The 19,185-nt window shown below is 29.7% G+C and overlaps 3 protein-coding genes across 6 annotated transcripts in view; 1 reads left to right on the forward strand and 2 right to left on the reverse strand.

The window, feature by feature from the left end:
* Positions 1 to 8,364: 8,364 nt before the first annotated feature.
* On the reverse strand, positions 8,365 to 16,058 carry LOC130447785 (ejaculatory bulb-specific protein 3-like). Of its 3 annotated transcripts, none has more exons than XM_056784799.1 (3): positions 16,005 to 16,058; positions 9,798 to 9,984; positions 8,365 to 8,616 (listed from the first exon to the last, which is right to left on the reverse strand). In XM_056784799.1, exons 1-3 carry the CDS (start codon positions 16,029 to 16,031, stop codon positions 8,477 to 8,479), a joined length of 354 nt encoding a protein of 117 aa, XP_056640777.1. In that variant the 5' UTR covers positions 16,032 to 16,058; the 3' UTR covers positions 8,365 to 8,476. The 3 variants fall into 3 exon arrangements, with proteins under 3 accessions (XP_056640777.1, XP_056640778.1, XP_056640779.1); XM_056784800.1 differs by lacking the exon at positions 16,005 to 16,058 and adding an exon at positions 11,470 to 12,486; XM_056784801.1 differs by lacking the exon at positions 16,005 to 16,058 and adding an exon at positions 15,240 to 15,347 and having other exon boundaries at positions 8,391 to 8,616.
* On the forward strand, positions 13,658 to 15,001 carry LOC130447784 (uncharacterized). Its single transcript, XM_056784798.1, has one exon. The coding sequence runs from the start codon at positions 13,946 to 13,948 to the stop codon at positions 14,756 to 14,758; it is 813 nt and encodes a 270-aa protein (XP_056640776.1). The 5' UTR covers positions 13,658 to 13,945; the 3' UTR covers positions 14,759 to 15,001.
* A 1,057-nt stretch (positions 16,059 to 17,115) lies between the features above and the next one.
* The window catches only part of LOC130447783 (adipokinetic hormone/corazonin-related peptide receptor variant I-like), a 67,327-nt gene continuing 65,257 nt past the window's right edge, over positions 17,116 to 19,185 (reverse strand). For both annotated transcript variants that reach the window (XM_056784797.1, XM_056784796.1), the window contains exon 8: positions 17,116 to 19,054. In XM_056784797.1, the coding sequence (XP_056640775.1) occupies positions 18,803 to 19,054 (252 nt within the window). In that variant the 3' untranslated portion in view covers positions 17,116 to 18,802. The remainder of the gene's footprint in view (positions 19,055 to 19,185) is intronic.

A 19,185-nucleotide genomic window follows, 5' to 3' on the forward strand; every position in this document is an offset into this window, starting at 1 on the left:
ATCACTTGTTTTAAGACCTCAATATCCCAACAAAAAAAAATCTAGAGGTGTTAGGTCAGTTACCGAGATGGCGATTGTATTCTAACATCATTTTGTTGAAACATTATTCCCAAGTTAACAAATTCATATGGATTAGTAGTAGTACTAGCAGTTGAATTTCGTTTTCTAACATCTCGTGATATACTTAAACTGATAAATCACAATACAAAAAAAGAGGCCGGATTAAGTTGTTTCCCAAAATACCTGCTCAGAAATTTATTTGTGTTTTTTTTTATTGGAGCAGGTACGTTTGTGGCTATCCTCGTATTTCCATAAATTCAGTTTTTTCAGTGTAAGTAAATTAAGAAAACTCCACAGTACGTGAATAAAGATTTATTTTACTCCTCCAACGTATACACAGGTAAATAATTATTAAACTCACACACTCTGATCGGATTTATTTGTTCCGTTTCCAGCCAATACACAGTGTCTATCCAAATCTGGTAGAATTGAATTTCCTCGTTACATAACACGTACTCGTACTAATGAGGGAAACTTTTGCTACGAACGGCCAATTAACTATTAAATAGATTATAGTTTGAATTTCTAAACATGTACAGCAGGAGTAATGATTTTTTTGTTTTTGAAAACTTTCTTAAACGGATTGTAAGTTATGTGATTTGTAGAGCAGAGTTTCCGTAAACTTAATTAACGAAAAAACTTCGTTTCCGAACAAACTTCGTCTTTAAAAACAGTATATTTTAATGGATCTAAAATTCCACTATATCCCAATTAACATTTTGACCCAGTAAGTGCGTTCGATTATTATATTAGAGACAATGACGCCCATAGAGAGTCACCACATGGAAAATTAACTGTAATTACATCAAAAAAGTATTGAAGAAATTGGAAAGAGGAATGGGAGGAAGAAAATTATTAAAAATTAGAAATGTGGTAATTTCACCGACTTCATTTTGATTTTGATGATACCATATATGTAAAATTCCAAATACGTATTTTAAACAGAATCATTTGAGAGCTCGTAAAACTCACATGTTCAACAATACTCTGAAAAAAACTGTTCGTTGTGTTCCTAAGCTCAAAATTCCATTTATAAAAGGTTAAATTATCCCTGGAAAAAGTATATAGTCTTATTTTCTGTAGTAAAAGAGCCCTAATTCTGCTCATTTTCAAATAGTTGTAGCATAAACAATGACAACAAAAGACAACAAGAAACAACAAGAGACAACAAGAGACAACAAAAGACAACAAAAGACAACAAAAGACAACAAAAGACAACAAAAGACAACAAAAGACAACAAAAGACAACAAAAGACAACAAAAGACAACAAAAGACAACAAAAGACAACAAAAGACAACAAAAGACAACAAAAGACAACAAAAGACAACAAAAGACAACAAAAGACAACAAAAGACAACAAAAGACAACAAAAGACAACAAAAGACAACAAAAGACAACAAAAGACAACAAAAGACAACAAAAGACAACAAAAGACAACAAAAGACAACAAAAGACAACAAAAGACAACAAAAGACAACAAAAGACAACAGAAGACAACAAAAGACAACAAAAGACAACAGAAGACAATAAAAGACAATAAAAGACAATAAAAGACAACAAAAGACAACAAGAGACAACAAGAGACAACAAGAGACAACAAGAGACAACAAAGGACAACAAGAGACAACAAAAGACAACAAAAGACAACAAAAGACAACAAAAGACAACAAAAGACAACAAAAGACAACAAAAGACAACAAAAGACAACAAAAGACAACAAAAGACAACAAAAGACAACAAAAGACAACAAAAGACAACAAAAGACAACAAAAGACAACAAAAGACGACAAAAGACAACAAAAGACAACAAAAGACAACAAAAGACAACAAAAGACAACAAAAGACCACAATAGACAACAAAAGACAACAAGAGACAACAAGAGACAACAAAAGACAACAAAAGACAACAAAAGACAACAAAAGACAACAAAAGACAACAAAAGACAACAAAAGACAACAAAAGGCAACAAAAGACGACAAAAGACAACAAAAGACAACAAAAGACAACAAAAGACAACAAAAGACAACAAAAGACAACAAAAGACAACAAAAGACCACAAAAGACAACAAAAGACAACAAAAGACAACAAAAGACAATAAAAGAGAACAAAAGACCACAAAAGACAACAAAAGACAACAAAAGACAACAAAAGACAACAAAAGACAACAAAAGACAACAAAAGACCACAAAAGACAACAAATAATTGATATTGAAAACAACCCTAATATTAACAAAATAAAATTTATTATAAGAGTTTAGTGAATAATAAGAAAAAAACATTTTGAATAGGCATCAAAGTAAAGATAAGAAGTTTGAGTTATTAGAACATAATACCTGATGCAACTCAGTTTCTTATAATTTCACACCATCCTTTATGATAAACAATCCTCATTTCCCTGCGATACAATAAAGTTTTTCATAACCACATGTCATAAAAGAAAATATTTCTTATAATAAACGTCTCCCTTTCTGTTATTTTATAGCCTACGCATAAACTTTACCACATTCTTTACTTTTTTCTTTTCAAGGTCGTTTTTTGCATGCTTAAACGTTGTCTCCAAAAAAATTCATGTAATAAAAACATTTCTTATTATACAAGTGATCATTTGAGCTAACATATATACAAGGGCTTAAAAATGGAACTGAAAAGTTGTATTCTTCTCTGGCTCGTCTATTTACAAAATACGCCAACAGTAAAAATATACCAGAAGAGTGGAAAACGGCCTGAGAAGCAACAAATTAAATTATAGCAACTTAAAAGAACAGTTTTAGATAGAAAAAATGACACTTTTTACCCACTGGTACTCTCAAGTGATTGGAAATTATGAACTGTTTACTAAAAGAGAAGATACGCCTATGGATTACGAATGCTTCATCTTTTTATTACTCTGTAATCTGTAGGAATCAGCTTCTCTAAATCAGTACTACATTGTCAATAATCCTTTCAAAATCTATTTTTAAAAATCGATAATGGAAACGTTCCATTTTCGCTGCCATACTGTATAGTCTAAGAGCTGGTCACGACTTCGACTAATCGATCTGAATCCGGTCCGGTCCGAGGTAATATCAAAAATAAAAATGAAGGGGGTATCCTTGTAACCGCGCCACTACAAAAAATTGTATCAAATTTCCAATTCCCGTTCAGTATTTTCCCTCATCAACTAAAATGTATCACAGATGTGAAAGTGTGTAATTTAAATATCTAAAACAATTAACTAACATATTCATTTTTCATTCCCGTCTGCGCTTTTACCGAAAGTAATTAATCAGAATAACAGTGAATCGTTAAATAAGTGTTGTGTTTGAGTGCGCAAATTACATTTTCACTTGATGTATGCGAAATTGTAGATATTGCCTATAATAAATCACAAAAAGTGAACATTCCTTCACCACATTAGTTGGGAAAAAGTTCAACATCACTCCGACAATATATATAATGTGCTTGAATTTATTTTTATCTTCATCATCACTTTATTTTAAGCATGCTTACACACTTGTAATCTTCGGCTGGAATGGTCATCTGTAGCTTAAGAAAAATTATGGTTCTCAAGGCGCGTTCCTTGAAGAAGAAAAAGACATTGCAAACCAAATATGACAAATGCAGTGACTGACTTAAGAAAAAATTTGTTTTTGATGTGTAGAAATATCTTTGAAGAAAATCTATGACATTTTTATTATCGAATTGGTAGCTTCTTCCGATGTTTCTAACGATTTTTCTACGTATTTAATGTTTGGTGCTTCATTTGGGTCCATTGATGTCTTTCGATGGTTAGTTGATCCCAAAGTGTTCCTGCTAATCTCTCTATATCATGGTTCCATCTTAGATCAGATTTCCTTCTAGATCTTTTGAAATTTCATCAATTGTAGCCTATTCTAACGATTTTTTTACGTAATTTATGTATTGGTGCTTCATTTGGGTCCATTGATGTCTTTTATCGGTTAGTTGATCCCAAATTCTTCCTGTTAATTTCTCTATATCATGGTTCCATCTTAGATCAGATCTTCTTCTAGATCTTTTAAAATTTTATCAATTGTAGCCTATACTAACGATTTTTTTATATAATTTATGTATTGGTGCTTCATTAGGGTCCGTTGATGTCTTTTATTGGTTAGTCGATCCCAAATTGTTCCTGTTAATTTCTCTATATCATGGTTCCATCTTAGATCAGATCTTCTTCTAGATCTTTTGAAATTTTATTAATTGTAACCTATTCTAACGATTTTTTTACGTAATTTATATACTGGTGCTTCATTTGAGTCCATTGATGTCTTTCGTTGTTTAGTTGATCCCAAATTGTTCCTGATAATTTCTCTATATCATGGTTCCATCTTAGATCAAATCTTCTTCTAGATCTTTTGAAATTTTATCAATTGTAACCTATTCTAACGATTTTTTTACGTACTTCATTTATTGATGCTTCATTTGAGTTCATTGATGTCTTTTATTGGTTAGTTGATCCCAAATTCTTCCTGCTAATTTCTTTATACCATGGTTCCATCTTGGATCGGATCTTCTTCTAGATCTTTTGAAATTTCATCAATTGTAACCTATTCTAACAATTTTTTTACGTAATTTATTTATTGATGCTTCATTTGGGTCCATTGATGTCTTTTATTGGTTAGTCGATCCCAAATTGTTCCTGTTAATTTCTCTATATCATGGTTCCATCTTAGATCAGATCTTCTTCTAGATCTTTTGAAATTTTATCAATTGTAACCTATTCTAACGATTTTTTTACGTAATTTATGTATTGGTGCTTCATTAGGGTCCGTTGATGTCTTTTATTGGTTAGTCGATCCCAAATTGTTCCTGCTAATTTCTCTATATCATGGTTCCATCTTAGGTCAGATCTTCTTCTAGATCTTTTGAAATTTCATCAATTGTAACCTATTCTAAGGATTTTTTTATATAATTTATGTATTGGTGCTTCATTTGGGTCCGTTAATGACTTTCGTTGGTTAGTTGATCCCAAATTGTTCCTGTTAATTTCTCTATATCATGATTCCATCTTAGAGCAGATCTTCTTCCAGATCTTTTGAAATATCATCAATTGTAGCCTATTCTAACGATTTTTCACGTTATTTATGTATTGGTGCAACATGGAGTTTCTTAGAACTTTCAGTGGGAGCTCCAAACTGCAATTGGTACTGTCTAAGCACCATGTACTACTATTGAGAGACTTGACTCGCCACGAAACCAAGTTAGAACTCGGGGAAACGACTGATTTTAAAGCCTCGGATCGACTCCCTTCAGGTCTTAACACCGACTCGCCTGCATCTGTCTAGGCTTCAAAATTTCATGCTGTGTCTACCATAACATCATACATGGAAAATTATTTGTTTTGGTAAACGATTGCGAAAAGTTTTCACTTAGAATTAGTTCGTCTCCTCAAATATTCCACTTGTTTCGGATGCTTTCTTCATTCTACACAAAGAATTACTGATTGTTTGAATGATTAGTTTGGTGAAAGATTTTTTGAAAGAATGAGGCCTGCCATACCTCATAATAATAATTTTTTTTGGAGGGAAAAAGAACTCATTCCAAATGAGAAACATACTTAGATTTCCAAAACTTAAAAATTAGTCTAATTGAGAATTTTTTTGTCGTTTACACCTATCCGAAAACACATCGTCAATTCTATCTTCCTTTCTGATACCTTTCCGTAAAACAATACACTTTGAAGTAAAGTTTTCCGTCTCAATTTAGAATTTGAGAAACCATCGATGCAGTTTCATAAATTATATGAAAAGCTGAGACACTAAGTAAAATTTATGTTTCCTGGCAATAGAAAATAACTTGACTTGCAGTTTATAATGTAACTTTTGTAGTTTTACTAAAAGAAACGAACCATGACTTTATATTTTATATAATATCCATATACAAGGGAAATCAGATATATCTGTCGTATGCTTAACATATTTTCAACTAAATCTGATATTGATTCTGCTAACTATAAGTTGAAAAAATGTTTATACTTGAACTGATTCAGCCAATAGTCTATAAAACTCTCTCATTCAGTAAAAACAACGACCACGCATAATTTTTCGCTTTGGGTACGTTCTTGTTGACCAAGAGGCGTCGTGGACAATGTTCAAACGACCACGACGCTTTTGGGCTCATTTCGACATGAAACTTTATTCACAATCTTTGACCACCAAGACATTTTTCAATATTGGGAGCCGAATGCGGCCATTTTTGCTTAATATCTTCGCTCAAACGTTCCAATAAGTTCACATAATTTTTCATTTTTGAAGCCGGTTCTGCAGCACCCATCTTGCGCACAGCTTTCTCATGTTCTATGCGTACTCGGGCAATTTCAGTCGACGATTATCCAATACCGCTTTGTGGAGTTTCTTCAACATTTCTGGAGTCGTTACCTCATAACGATGCCAAGCTTTTTCCGTGTTTAGAACTCAGCTGAAAACGTTCATTATTTATCGCTGCAAAACAAATACCAAACTTTGTATAAATTGTGTACTTTCTAATACATTAATATTTTGCAAGCAGCTTCTACCATCTCTGGGTCAAGCCAGATACTTCTCGTACCATCCTCAATTAGGCAACACACATTACAACTCATATTTCGAATTTGCTAAGAATGCTGTGGAAATTTGACATAAACGTCAATCAGTCGATAATAACTTTGTTTAAACACGTTTCAAAATTCTAATTGGATTTAACTAATACATAATACATTAATCTATGCGTTTAAATGAATAATTTCACTCAAATTGATATTATTCTGATTATATTAATTCTTGGAATTGAAACAATACAACCAAATGATTATAAATGTCGTATCGATCGTTGGCATGAACCTTAAGTGCACTGCAGTGGAATTGGAGAGTCTTGACGCTTGTAAAACAATTTTCTACTGACACAACTGATTATATAATTTGTTTAATGAAGTTAGTTGTTTGAAAATCTCGTGGATTTCCTTTAGTTTCATTTCAATTCCCATATTTCGATCATAATTTCCGAAAAGTCCTTATATGAAGTTTGAAAGCTGAAAGGACTAAAATGTATTCAATAAATTAATTTCCGAGTAACTAGTTTTTACACTATACACAAAGTTTGCGTTTGATAAGTAATTTATTTCCAAAAATTAATGGTATTTGTGTTTATGAACAAGCTACTTGAAACTTTTCACATGATTCAGCTATTTTCTATGCAGAACCGTATTAGCTCAAAAATACTTGGGGAGCGACTTAAATTTACTCGCCATAATCTTTCGTTGTTTTGCGTCATAAATATTTTAGCTTCTTCTTTCCAATAATTCGGAATATTTAATATTGAACAGTTAGTCATGGCCATATCCTTTGTTTACCATCAATTTTTCATCATATAAAATGATTTTTCTAATTATTTTTATGTAAATAGCTACTGGCTATCAATTTTTATAAAAAAATATACGATCTCGTTTATTTTATGAAGCCAATTTTGGATTTAATGAAATTTCCATGGAAATGAACTTATCCTCGTTGACAAGACCGTTCTAATAATTTTTAATATCGTTTCACCTCATTTAATTTTAATCTCTTACACCATAATTTACCCCAAATATCAATATTATCAATTTAAAACGTTTACGGTGATTATATCTTGTTTCAGAAAGATGTTTTATACAGTGTGGAACGTCGAGACAGAGTTTCATTGCAAAAATCAATTTGAATAATCTCTAGAAGCAGCGTAGCTCTGCTGAACCTTAATACCTCCATTCAAAACGTCTCTTTTGGGTTTGTATATGTAAGGAATAGGAGGGGGTGTCATAGAACCATGTGGAAGGTAAAGGGATGTAGTAAAGTGGTTTTTCCTGAAACGTGCCATTAGATATATCAGGGAAAATTAAGTAAATAACATGCTCTCAGTATTTTTATCAATTTTGTAAGGAAAAGCCTCGGTCAGACAGTCAAAGGATTACATAGACCGCGAATTCGGTCCTGTTCGATTATGTTGAACGATGTTAGAGTTTGGTGAATGCTCCGGTTATAAAACGGCTTTTCCTTGTATAGTTTTTATAGATTATTTACATCTTGTTTGACTATTTTTATAGAGGCAAGTAATTTACGTCATTTCAGACTTGAATTACCAAGAAATCCGTTGTATATAAATAAGAACTAATGAATAGTAAAAAGGGAATCGTGCATTTGAATAAATTAATGTCAGGAATTGGATAAGTGTTTAGTAATAAGTTGTAGTGTATAGTAAATAGTTTAGTGTATAACTAAGTTCCGTATTTATCATACTACCTTGAACAATTCTGAAAAATAAATGTTTATTTATTTAATGAAAACGAATACATTATTTTCAAAAAAATTTATTGATGATTCAAATATTATTAATAACAAAACATAAACACCTACAAATACAATTTGTATTTTCTATTCTAAAGAATAAATGAAATGATAATTTTCTACCCAGAATATTGTTTGATAATTTTATTCCATTCTTTCGGGAAATTAACTTGCATATATCCTAAAACTTTTCTAATTTGTCGTTGTTCCTGAGGTGTACATTGAGAACACGAACCCTGCAAAACTAACGGTGCCAAACCTAGAATGAAAAAAAAAATATCCAGAGAATAATAAAAATAAATATTGTGACGGGTACACAGCCACACGCCATCTAGCAACGTCGTAATACTTAACAAACACTGAATTTGGTAAAAATGACATTGAACAACACCGAAATTACACTGGAAAGAAGGTAGATGGGGGCAAAACTAATTATTGGGACAACCTACAGGGTCTGAAACAGGTAAAGACTCTTCTAGAAAATTATAACCACAGTAGATCTACTGTACTAGATAGGTATCCACATTCTCTTGAAATGTCAAAGGACTAGGGAACTCACACACAGCCATCAAACATTCTAGACTTTTTAAAAGAGTTTAATCTCCAGTGTATACGAGACCCCAACACCGAAATTGAAGTGGCTATCGAGGAAAACCTTTCGGAAAAAATGTTCAAGGCAAGGACACCCGCTATCAACAGTGCTGTTCAAACTTGTAGTAGAAATGATCTTAAGAAGTAGTGGGATTCGAATCCAAGGGATTATTTACAACAACAGCACAGTTTCAAATGATGTGGTACTTATAAGAACGAAAAAATGTCTAGAAAACTGTTTAGAAAGGAAGCAAAAAAATATGGATTACGTATAAATGAGCAAGGGTCTGAATAACTCCAACCAATTGAAAATGACGATAAAACAAAAACAAATAACATGGATTCAATGAAGTCATACCTGGAAGTAACAACCATGAACGAAGAAAGATATTTCAAGAGCTGTCAATTTATTTATTTACAAGACATTTGTACAACCAACGGTGCTGTATGGCACTGAGTGTTGTACCATGAACAAAAAAGAAGAAAACATTCGAAAGAGAAAGGTACTGATAAGGATTTTCGAAGAAAACGAGAAGAATAAGTTTTAGGACAAAAATTCTGATGAATAAGGCATAAAGCCAGAATGGATGAAGTTAGTTGGTTGGGAAAATTCTTGTTAAAGGAAGGAGCTAAGATGAGAAGGAGGTGTTCATAGAAAAAAAAAGGGATAGAAGATATAGAAAGAATAGGAATAATGAAAAATCTATGGATGAGAAAACTGCAAATTACGTGCCCTTAGAGTTTTGACTTTACACCACGTATTTTTCTATTAAAATTTGTCAATTTTTTTCAATTAGATATATTTCTATTGACAGTAAAATCAATTGCAATAATGGATTGTTATCTTACTTTTTAATCTACGACCAACGGCATCACAAGGGGCTTCTCCAATAGCACATTTTAATTGCCTCAGTAGGTATCTTTTGTCTTTTAGGGATGCTTCTAAGGCTTCATCCGAGATGGAAGGTCTTTGAGTTGTAGTAGCCGCTGATACGGTAGCCAATGTTACGAGGAATATCAAAAACATCATACCCAGCTGTAAATAAATATTCCAATAATATTGATATCAATGTAGAGAGTTGGCCTTTTTGGAAGGGATGAAACCCCCACTAAGACGTCGAAATAAAATAAACAGGCTGCTATGGGCAGAAAAATTGGACGCATGAAGGGAAATAAAAGGTTTTCTGGAGTAATGAATCAAAGTTTGAGCTTTTTTGGTTTAAGATAAGAGTGTTTGCGCGCAGGTCAAAGGAAAAATGGATATTTGAAGACCCATGTGTAATTCCGATTGTAAAATATGGCCTACACTTGGTGATGTTTTAGAGAAAGGGAGACCTGGGAATAATAAAAACAAAAGGGGGTTACATCGATGAATCAAATTAATTTTTATTTATATATATTCCTCAAAATATAAATATCTGAATCGATCGTATTGTTTTTATTTGTTGTATATTACGCAAACTATAGGGTGGACAAAAACTTATACCGAAAAAAATTTGTTTTCTAGTCGCAATAATGATAATGGAGATAATTATAATATTTTCCAAACACCGTCCTTATATTGATGTATGTTGACGGTTATTTTTACCGAGAACTTCTATTAGCTGAATACAAATTACGTACTTACATAATATTATAGCTTTTCATAAATATTCCTCATAGATTTTGTAATGATAATTAATAATTGAATAATTTAAAACTAACCTAATATAAAAATAACATCATTTTATATAAATACGATATTCAAAACCAATTTATTGATACACCAACTGTTATTTAAATGAAATATACCCAAATTAGAAAATTAGAAACAGAAAATGACCAGCCACATCGCCAGAATTGAATTTTCTTTTAAAAACAATTATGTGAATCGCCTTTTTTTTCGACTGAATTGGTATCCAGCTCAAAGACCCACACTGTAGACACAAAAGAAAAAATTTTATAGCTTAATATCTATACAGTAAATGAAACTTGTACGACGTCATTAAAAGTTTTTAATCTAAATAGAAAACCTCTCATTTGAGCTCTGACCACTATAATAATGAAAAAAATTTACAATTATTCAAAATTAATATCATTTGTTTTGTTCAAAAAGCTTAAACCTTCAAAGAATGATGAGTCGCAATGGATCGAAACTGATCGTTGAAGCTAATTACTAATAGAATCAATTATTTAGCTACTATTGTTTTTTATTAATGAAACTCAAGGATCACAAAAATCTACAATTCGATAAGATATGATCATTTTCTTTGAAAAAAACAACAAATTCGATCTGTTTATTCATCTGAAACGAAAAATGTCTACCTCAATAGAATAGTTTTTAAGATTGTTGAATAATCTAGATGAAAAATTATATTATGCAAGGTTTTATAATCACTATTAACTAATTTAGAGTTCATTTTTTCAGTACATCAAATAAAAGAATGAATATATTAAACAGAAAACAACTGATCAACATTTATTTAATCAGAATGTCAATTACCCTGGTAAAATAATACAAAATAATTATCATTGAACTTACCTGAAATGTATGCATCTTGTAAAACTGACTGTCACTGAGAAAGTGTTTAAGTGAAAGTGAAAACACCAGCGATTATGTCAGGGTTTCAGTTAGAAGCAGTTACCTTGTACGTGTCCATATGTCGAATACATTAATTATTACATTACATTGTTTTCTTTACTTTGCTTCGTTGTTTGTTTGTTAATAAACCCCCATCTTGCTATACAATCATTTTCAAAACACTAATTCAAAATGGATATGGAATGGAAAACTCAATTAATAATTGCACTATAATTTCCATGTGGAAACGCATTTTTCACAAAAAAATTTTCATTTAAACTTGTTATACATCAAAACAAAAATTTGGTAAATCACGATAAGGTCATACTTTGTAAAAATTTTGATCAAATACCTCAACAACCACTGATCAATTTTGAAAAAATTCAAACACCTCAACTTACATGAGGACAACCTCAATTCAATAAAAACAAAGAATGTAATTTCAGCTTTTCTTGGTAAATTGAAATCTATGAAGGAAAATATTGATCCAGAGCGAATATTCACAATTTTAAAACTTCTCGCTGGTAGAATTATTTATTTTGTGTTATTCATACATCAATATGACATATCATTCGATAATTGATACTATTACTACACTATTTTAGAACAATAATAAATAAAATTTATTTGTAGTTTTATCCGGCGCCATCTTGCGTTATCAATCTGAAGTTTTTACCTACATTGTATATATTATTCTTCATTGATTCACTTGAGGAATTTTGATAATTTATTTTTATTAAACTCGTTTTCACCCTGTAGCATAACCGCGAAAACTCGTTGGTAATTTCATCACTTTTCTTTTACGTAATTCATAAAAGCAGATGAAAGCCGGTGTACGTTATAGACAATGACAAAAAAGCCTTCAAATTTATTACAAATATAGAAGAGAGTAAAATGAAAGAAGGTTCGCGAAAAAAATATAAATTGATCAAAATATTTTACCGGAAAATGTCACGCATGTTGAAAATCTACTTGTCATGTTTAATTCAATGGAAATAAAATATGAGGCCAGTCATTTATTACACCACCCAATTATGTAATGATAGAACTTATGTCAGTAATATAGAAAACTGTACTTTGTATCACATGCGATTATAGATGGGGCTAGAAAAAAAATATTTGGAAAGCAAATAAATATATTTTTTAATAATTCCCATCTAAAAGAATGTTCATTTTATTTGAATTATTGACTCATGCTTGTAAAATAATTAATAAAAATAATAATAATAATACTTTTGTGGTAATCTGCTTATGAATAGAAGAATTCCTTAGAAGATGTAATAAAAATGATTATATGTATAAAAAAAATGTTATTAATAACTTTTGTTAATAAATTCACATGTATAATCTCAAAATAACTAAAAAATAAATATTTAATTATAGTTTTAGTGAATCAATATAAAGCTGAAGATAAAGTATATTTTCTCCATGTTTGGAAGCTCACCACTAGGTGGTGCCAGTAAATTTTTGAAATTAATTTTATATTACACCGTATGTTATTAAATTAAATATTTTATTAACATCTAAAACATTCAGAAAAGTTTTAAAATATGAATAGTGGATTTATATCAACTTATTTAATAATTAATCTTTTTTATGCTTGGCGAATGTTTGGCTCTTTATATATAGATGTCGCTGTATGGGACCGTTGAACAAATTAATAGTTTATAAACTTCCATGTTTGGAAACTCGCTATTTATTAACATTTCAAACATTCAAATCGATGTTGAAATAAGAAAAGTAAGTTAATATCAATTTATTTAATGGAAGATTGCTTTTTCGTACTTCACAAATGTTTGATGCTTTACATATAGATGTCGATGTATAATTCTGTGCAGACATTTTGTAGATTTTTTTATGTTTGGAAATTCGTTACTAGATGGTACCATTAAATTTTGATTATAAATATCATATTTCGACGTATATTTTATTGAATATATAATATGAATCAAAGTAGTTTTTATATATCTCTAGTTAATAATTTTATATTGGGGGTAACTCATTTATTAGTTAGTTTTTTATGAGCAAAGTAAAATTATTTCACAATATACTATAAATTCCAAATTATAGATGTCGCTTATATAGGTCATTCGACCTACGTTTTAATCCTATCTCTGTTTTACTCACGTAAAATCGTAATATAAGAGAGATACATAGCTAGATACCAAAAACAGTAAAAAAAGCATTATAAACATCTGATTCTTGATTAATGAGTGAGTGTTTTCAATGACAGTGTTATAAAAATTCGAGTTTGACTAAAATATAAACTGTATGTTGAACTTTCTGTAAATAAATCGGATTAAATAGATCAAAATACATCACAAAGGATGGTTAAGTGGTTCCTCTATGGTCAATAACCTCATAAATCAATAGAAAGTTATGTATTTCGAGGTAAACTAATTCTATCATCTATTTTTCGAAAAAAATACCGTTTTCAATGCCTAAACAACAGTTCCGCGATGAGAATTCCAATGAAAGTGGCCCGAGCGATGGAGAAAAACCACTTAAAAAAGCTAGATTCGTGTGGGAACTTAAAGGAAAACATCACCTAAAAGAATCCGTCGAAACCAATACAGTTGATAACGAAGAAAAAAATCAAGACGAACAATTAAGTGAAACTGATGAACAAAATATCGATTTAGTAGGAAATGAAGCGACGAGTAGTAATTCGCATAAATCAGGATGTAACTGCTGTTGTTTACAATCGTTATTAGAAAAAACTTCGGATGATATCAATAATGAATTAGATAAGATTTCGAACGATATCAATTTTACAATGGGATGCCCGGATTCTAAGAATCAAGAATATTATTTACACAAATGGCAAGCTAGACAAATAGCAAGAGGTTTTGTTGATAATACTGTTAATAGTCTACTGGAAACTTGGTGTAATTCGTCGGTACAATCAGATGAAGACGATCACTACCCGAACGATGGACAAGTAGAACAGGACGCCATTTTAATGGCAATACAATCTCATGGTTTACAGTCTTCCAGTTTGCATCTACGACCAACAACTTCCTCTTCTAATCATGAAAGAAACTTAATCGATGAATTTACGAATGATAATGCAGAAAATGAACGTAATAAGGAAGAGGAAGCCGAAGTTTGTACAGTGGAAGGTAATAGTAGTTCAAACGCTTCTATTCCCATAAATGAAGAGAGTTTAGGTATGGAAGAAACTATGGATTTTTTAAATGCAGCTGTATCTGTGGCTATTCAGAAGAAAGGTTTATCCTATGGATATTGAATGTATAAATCGATTTAAAACAATAATAAGTGATGGTTATGGTATTAAAAAGTGAAAACAGTATTTTATTTTATATAAAAACATATCTTGTAATTTTTATTTATTAAGTTCATAGTTTATTATTATTTTTAAGTACTGATATGTAATTAGTAATTTTTGTTCAATTAATACAAATGTAGTTTGATTAGTCGTGTATTTTGAAGCTTTTTACAAAAAAAAAGAATAAATATGAATTAACGATTTTATATGTTTCCCTGACTTTAAAAACAATTATTTCATATTATTTGCTCTCAATAAACTTCATTTAATTAATTGTCCATCAGTTATTCACAAAGTTACTATCATTATAATAGTAAGCAGATTTATAAGTATGTATATAAAGAAAATTTTAAATCTATAGTGTGATGCTAATAAGTCTCTGATCATATATTACGAGTGAGAAATTATCTTACAAAGCAACGAGTAGATAATATATACTTACAATTCAATTTATATTTCAATCAAAAACTTTATTTAATTCAAATTTCAAACACAACGGAGTTATTTGGTACATTTGTCTCTCAATATCAATAACTATGATTTATTTTTGATTTTAATCTAAGTACACGTTTAATTTAACACCAATATATTTTTCATGTCAATTTCAATTAACATTAATTATGTTATAATAAAAAAAATCAACAACATTTAATTATCAAATTATCGAAGTTCTGTCAAATTTCACAGCATTCTTGATAAATTCAAATTATAATTTGTAATGTGTGTTGCCTAAACTGATTAAATTAGCATGATTTTCAAGTAAAAATATAGATGAATAATAATTAACACAATTAATTATCGTGATGTTTATCAGTAAAATTTTTTTTTAAATAAAATTTTATTATAGTTGGTTGCAAATAAAGGGCTATTTGTATTATAACAGTATCAGATGACCTGAAGATGACCTATATTTATTTTCATTTCTTATACAGTTTTGTACAGCTATCAAATAATAGATGGCGTTTATGTGCTAAAGAAAGTAACTTTATGAATAAATATTCAATTTATGTAATGGTTCAGTAAATTGACATAACATTTCGTGATATTTATATCTTGATATGTTTATTTCTCTCTGTTTCATGTTCATAATCTATGGAAAAACGAATTTTTACACGTATTATACAGCTTTGTACAGCTATTGAATAATATGGAATTTGTTAATATATCAAAATAACTTCTTGTGATATTTTTTTCTTAATACCATTACCTTATTTTTACGTCTCCTATTTTCCATATTCACAAGTTATAATCACATTTTCAAGATTTTCACGATTTGAAACAGCTGTCAAATAATAGATGGCGTATGTATGGCTATTGAAAATAATTTGTTAAATAAATATTGATGGAATTTGTCAATATATGGACATAACATATAGTGATAATTTGAAAATTTATTTCTTTCCTTCTTACTTTTCATATCATGTCATAAATTATAGAAGAACAAATTATCACACGTAAATTACATTTTTGTACAGCTATTGAATAATAGATGAAGTATATATTCCGATGGAAGGAATTTTCCAAATAAATATGGAATTTATTAGAATATCAACATGACATTTGAGATTATTTTCTATTAATCTTATATTCATGTCTTTCCGTCTCCTATTTTTCATATTCACAAGTTATATATCAAATTTTCAACATTGTACCATCTGATACAGCTATCAAATAATAGATGGCGCACGTATTCTATCAAAAAGAATAAGCTGAATAAATATTTGTGGAATTTGTCACTATATCAACATTTTGTGATAATTTATAATTAATAAATATAATATAATTTTATTTCTTTACGTGTAATACTTTTCATGTTCATAACTCATAGAAGAACAAATTTTCACATGTATTATACAATTTTGTACAGCTGACAAATAATAGATGGCGCACATTTTTAAATAAATACTTAAGGAATTTGTTTATATATCAATATGACATAATTATTTCTTAATTATACGTTTCTCTCTTATATTTTTTATGTTCATTAATTATGAATGAATAAATTTTTTGTTTTTCAGTGTTTTTTATTTATAGAAATGAATCGTTTATCATAAGAAGATAAAATTAGATAGATGTATATCTGATTTTATTACATTTCATAAATTTTCATAACTTATTAATATAAAAAATTAGAGTTGTTCATAAGATGGTAATAAAGATCGCTTTCTTTTTTCCATCTTTATCGTGTATATAGTACGGCCACTAGATAATAGATAGCGCTGCCTGTTATATTTGAATTAATGTCAACCATTATGTTTTTTCCAAACTAATTTTTTTGTTTGAAAATTTCGTTGTTGTGAAATGAAACAAAAAAAATATGAAAACATTTTTTATTCATAATAGAATCTGTACAATGTACATACATCACAGAAATTTCACAATTATTGTAACAATATAGAAATTTAAATATGATTTAAAATAATTTATAGTAGTAATACTGATTTTGTTTATTATTATTAATTTTTTTTAACAAATTCGTACTGAAAAAGTCCGTTTTTCGTTTAGGAAGTATTAACAAGTAGTAGAAATAATAAGTTGATTAGATCAACGCAATAGTACGAGAGGTATTCGAAAAGTTTTACAAATAAATATTGAGAGCATTTAAATTTGTTTCATAAACTCGGAATATCCTTTATACATCTAAGTAATTCCAAAAAATAATCATGTTTTCTCTTTTAACTTTCGTTTATATGTTAAAAAAAAACTAAATTAACAGTTTAAACGAAAAATAAGGCATATAAAGTAATCAAAGCAATTTTTATTTCCTTTGGCGGAAAAATCTGGTAAACGTATTCGTAGTAAACGAAATTGGTTTGAACAAACAAAAGTAATAACGTTTTTCGAGTGCTGAAAGTAATATAAAACGATACGAGAAACGATTCTATACTATAAATGAGTTATTGAATGAAAACAATTGTCGAAAATAGTGTTTTTTGTATTTCAAATTAATTAACTGACAAATTTCTGACTGACATTCTATTTAAAGCTTATAACCTTACAAACCACAGTTTTAGTAAAAAAAAAATGGTAATTTTTCACACAATTTGGTGATATAACCAACTTCAAATTATGAAAATACGGTAGGAACTTTTCTTTCAGTTCAAGCATCTTTCAGAGAAATAATGAAAAACTTTTTCGAACAACTTGTCACAGATATGTCAATACTTTTAATTTATAATTAATAATTCGGTTAGTTCTAGAGATTTGCAATATTTGTTCGCATGTAATACAAGTATTGTCAAGTTAATGAGCGGTTGTTAGAAACGTAACATACGGGGTGTGTGCCATTTGTGAATGAATTGTGTGAATCAAAAATTAAATTACAAGTAAACTTCAATACTTAATCATAGTAAAGCTTCTGAAAATAATCAAATGCTCGTGGAACCAAAAGAATATTGAGAATTACATGTTAAAGTATATTTTAGTATCGTCTAATACAGAATAAAGAAATAATGGATTGTAAAATGACTGAAAGGGTAGAAAGAAATAAAGAAAAAGAATGTGCGTAGGTATACAAGTTGACAGTTGACACTTTGAGGAGATAAATAGTTAACCGAAGAATGAAATTAAGAGAGTTGAATATAAGAGACGTAAAGCGAAAAGTTTATAGAGGTCGAATGTAGATGGATAATAGACAACAACAAAATAATCAGTTACATCGAAGAAGATGATACACGAGAAGAAAAGAAAGGATTGCTGAGGCAAACGGGGTCAATATATAATAAAAAGAGACAGAAGAACTGATTGACAGGATACAATCAGACATAAAATAAACAAATGAAAAAGGACATACATTTTTAAGCTTGGACATGGTGAAAAAATGACGAAGAATTTGAGACATGGAAAGAGAAAGTAGAACAATTAGATAAGTGATGGACAAAATATACAATAAAAAAATAATGAATTCGATGTTGTTTAACGGGATGAAGTGAATATATTCGATAATTTCAATTTTGAAAAAGGCACTACCCAGCTCGGTTTTAAGAGCTTCCCATTTCTTCCTATTCACATTTTTCGAACGTTATTTGAATACCCGTGATGGTGGTATTGCACTTTGGCTTGATGAACATTGACGACTAGCGTCGTTTTCAATGATAGATCCGGTTCAGATAATTTTATTTCGTCGCATATGAATCCCAGAGGATTAGTTACGGGTTCGCTGTAGAAAGACATCGGTTGACTACGGCTGGAGCTGCTCTGGGCGAAACTCACTCTCGCCGCAGACGGTGGACATTCAACGGAACGTATACGTTCATTCTGCAAGTTTTTTTTTCTATTAATTATGTTTCCCGATAAAAATTATTACATCCAATATTAATTATAAAAGTAGAGAGAATGAATACGATAAAACTGTTAAGCTAATGCCTCTGAGATCAGTTTGTTAATCA

The sequence above is a fragment of the Diorhabda sublineata genome, chromosome 8 (genome assembly GCF_026230105.1).
Source record: "Diorhabda sublineata isolate icDioSubl1.1 chromosome 8, icDioSubl1.1, whole genome shotgun sequence".
Taxonomy (NCBI): domain Eukaryota; kingdom Metazoa; phylum Arthropoda; class Insecta; order Coleoptera; family Chrysomelidae; genus Diorhabda; species Diorhabda sublineata.

Excerpts from the sequence above, each read along its gene's own strand:
- LOC130447785 (XM_056784799.1), bottom strand. The coding sequence starts at position 16,031 with ATGGAAAATAGGAGACGTAAAAATAAG. Across the intron at positions 9,985-16,004 it reads ATAGGAGACGTAAAAATAAG|CTGGGTATGATGTTTTTGAT; the intron begins GTAATGGTATTA and ends ATTTATTTACAG. Across the intron at positions 8,617-9,797 it reads CGTTGGTCGTAGATTAAAAA|GTTTGGCACCGTTAGTTTTG; the intron begins GTAAGATAACAA and ends TTTTCATTCTAG.
- LOC130447784 (XM_056784798.1), top strand. The coding sequence starts at position 13,946 with ATGCCTAAACAACAGTTCCGCGATGAGAATTCCAATGAAAGTGGCCCG.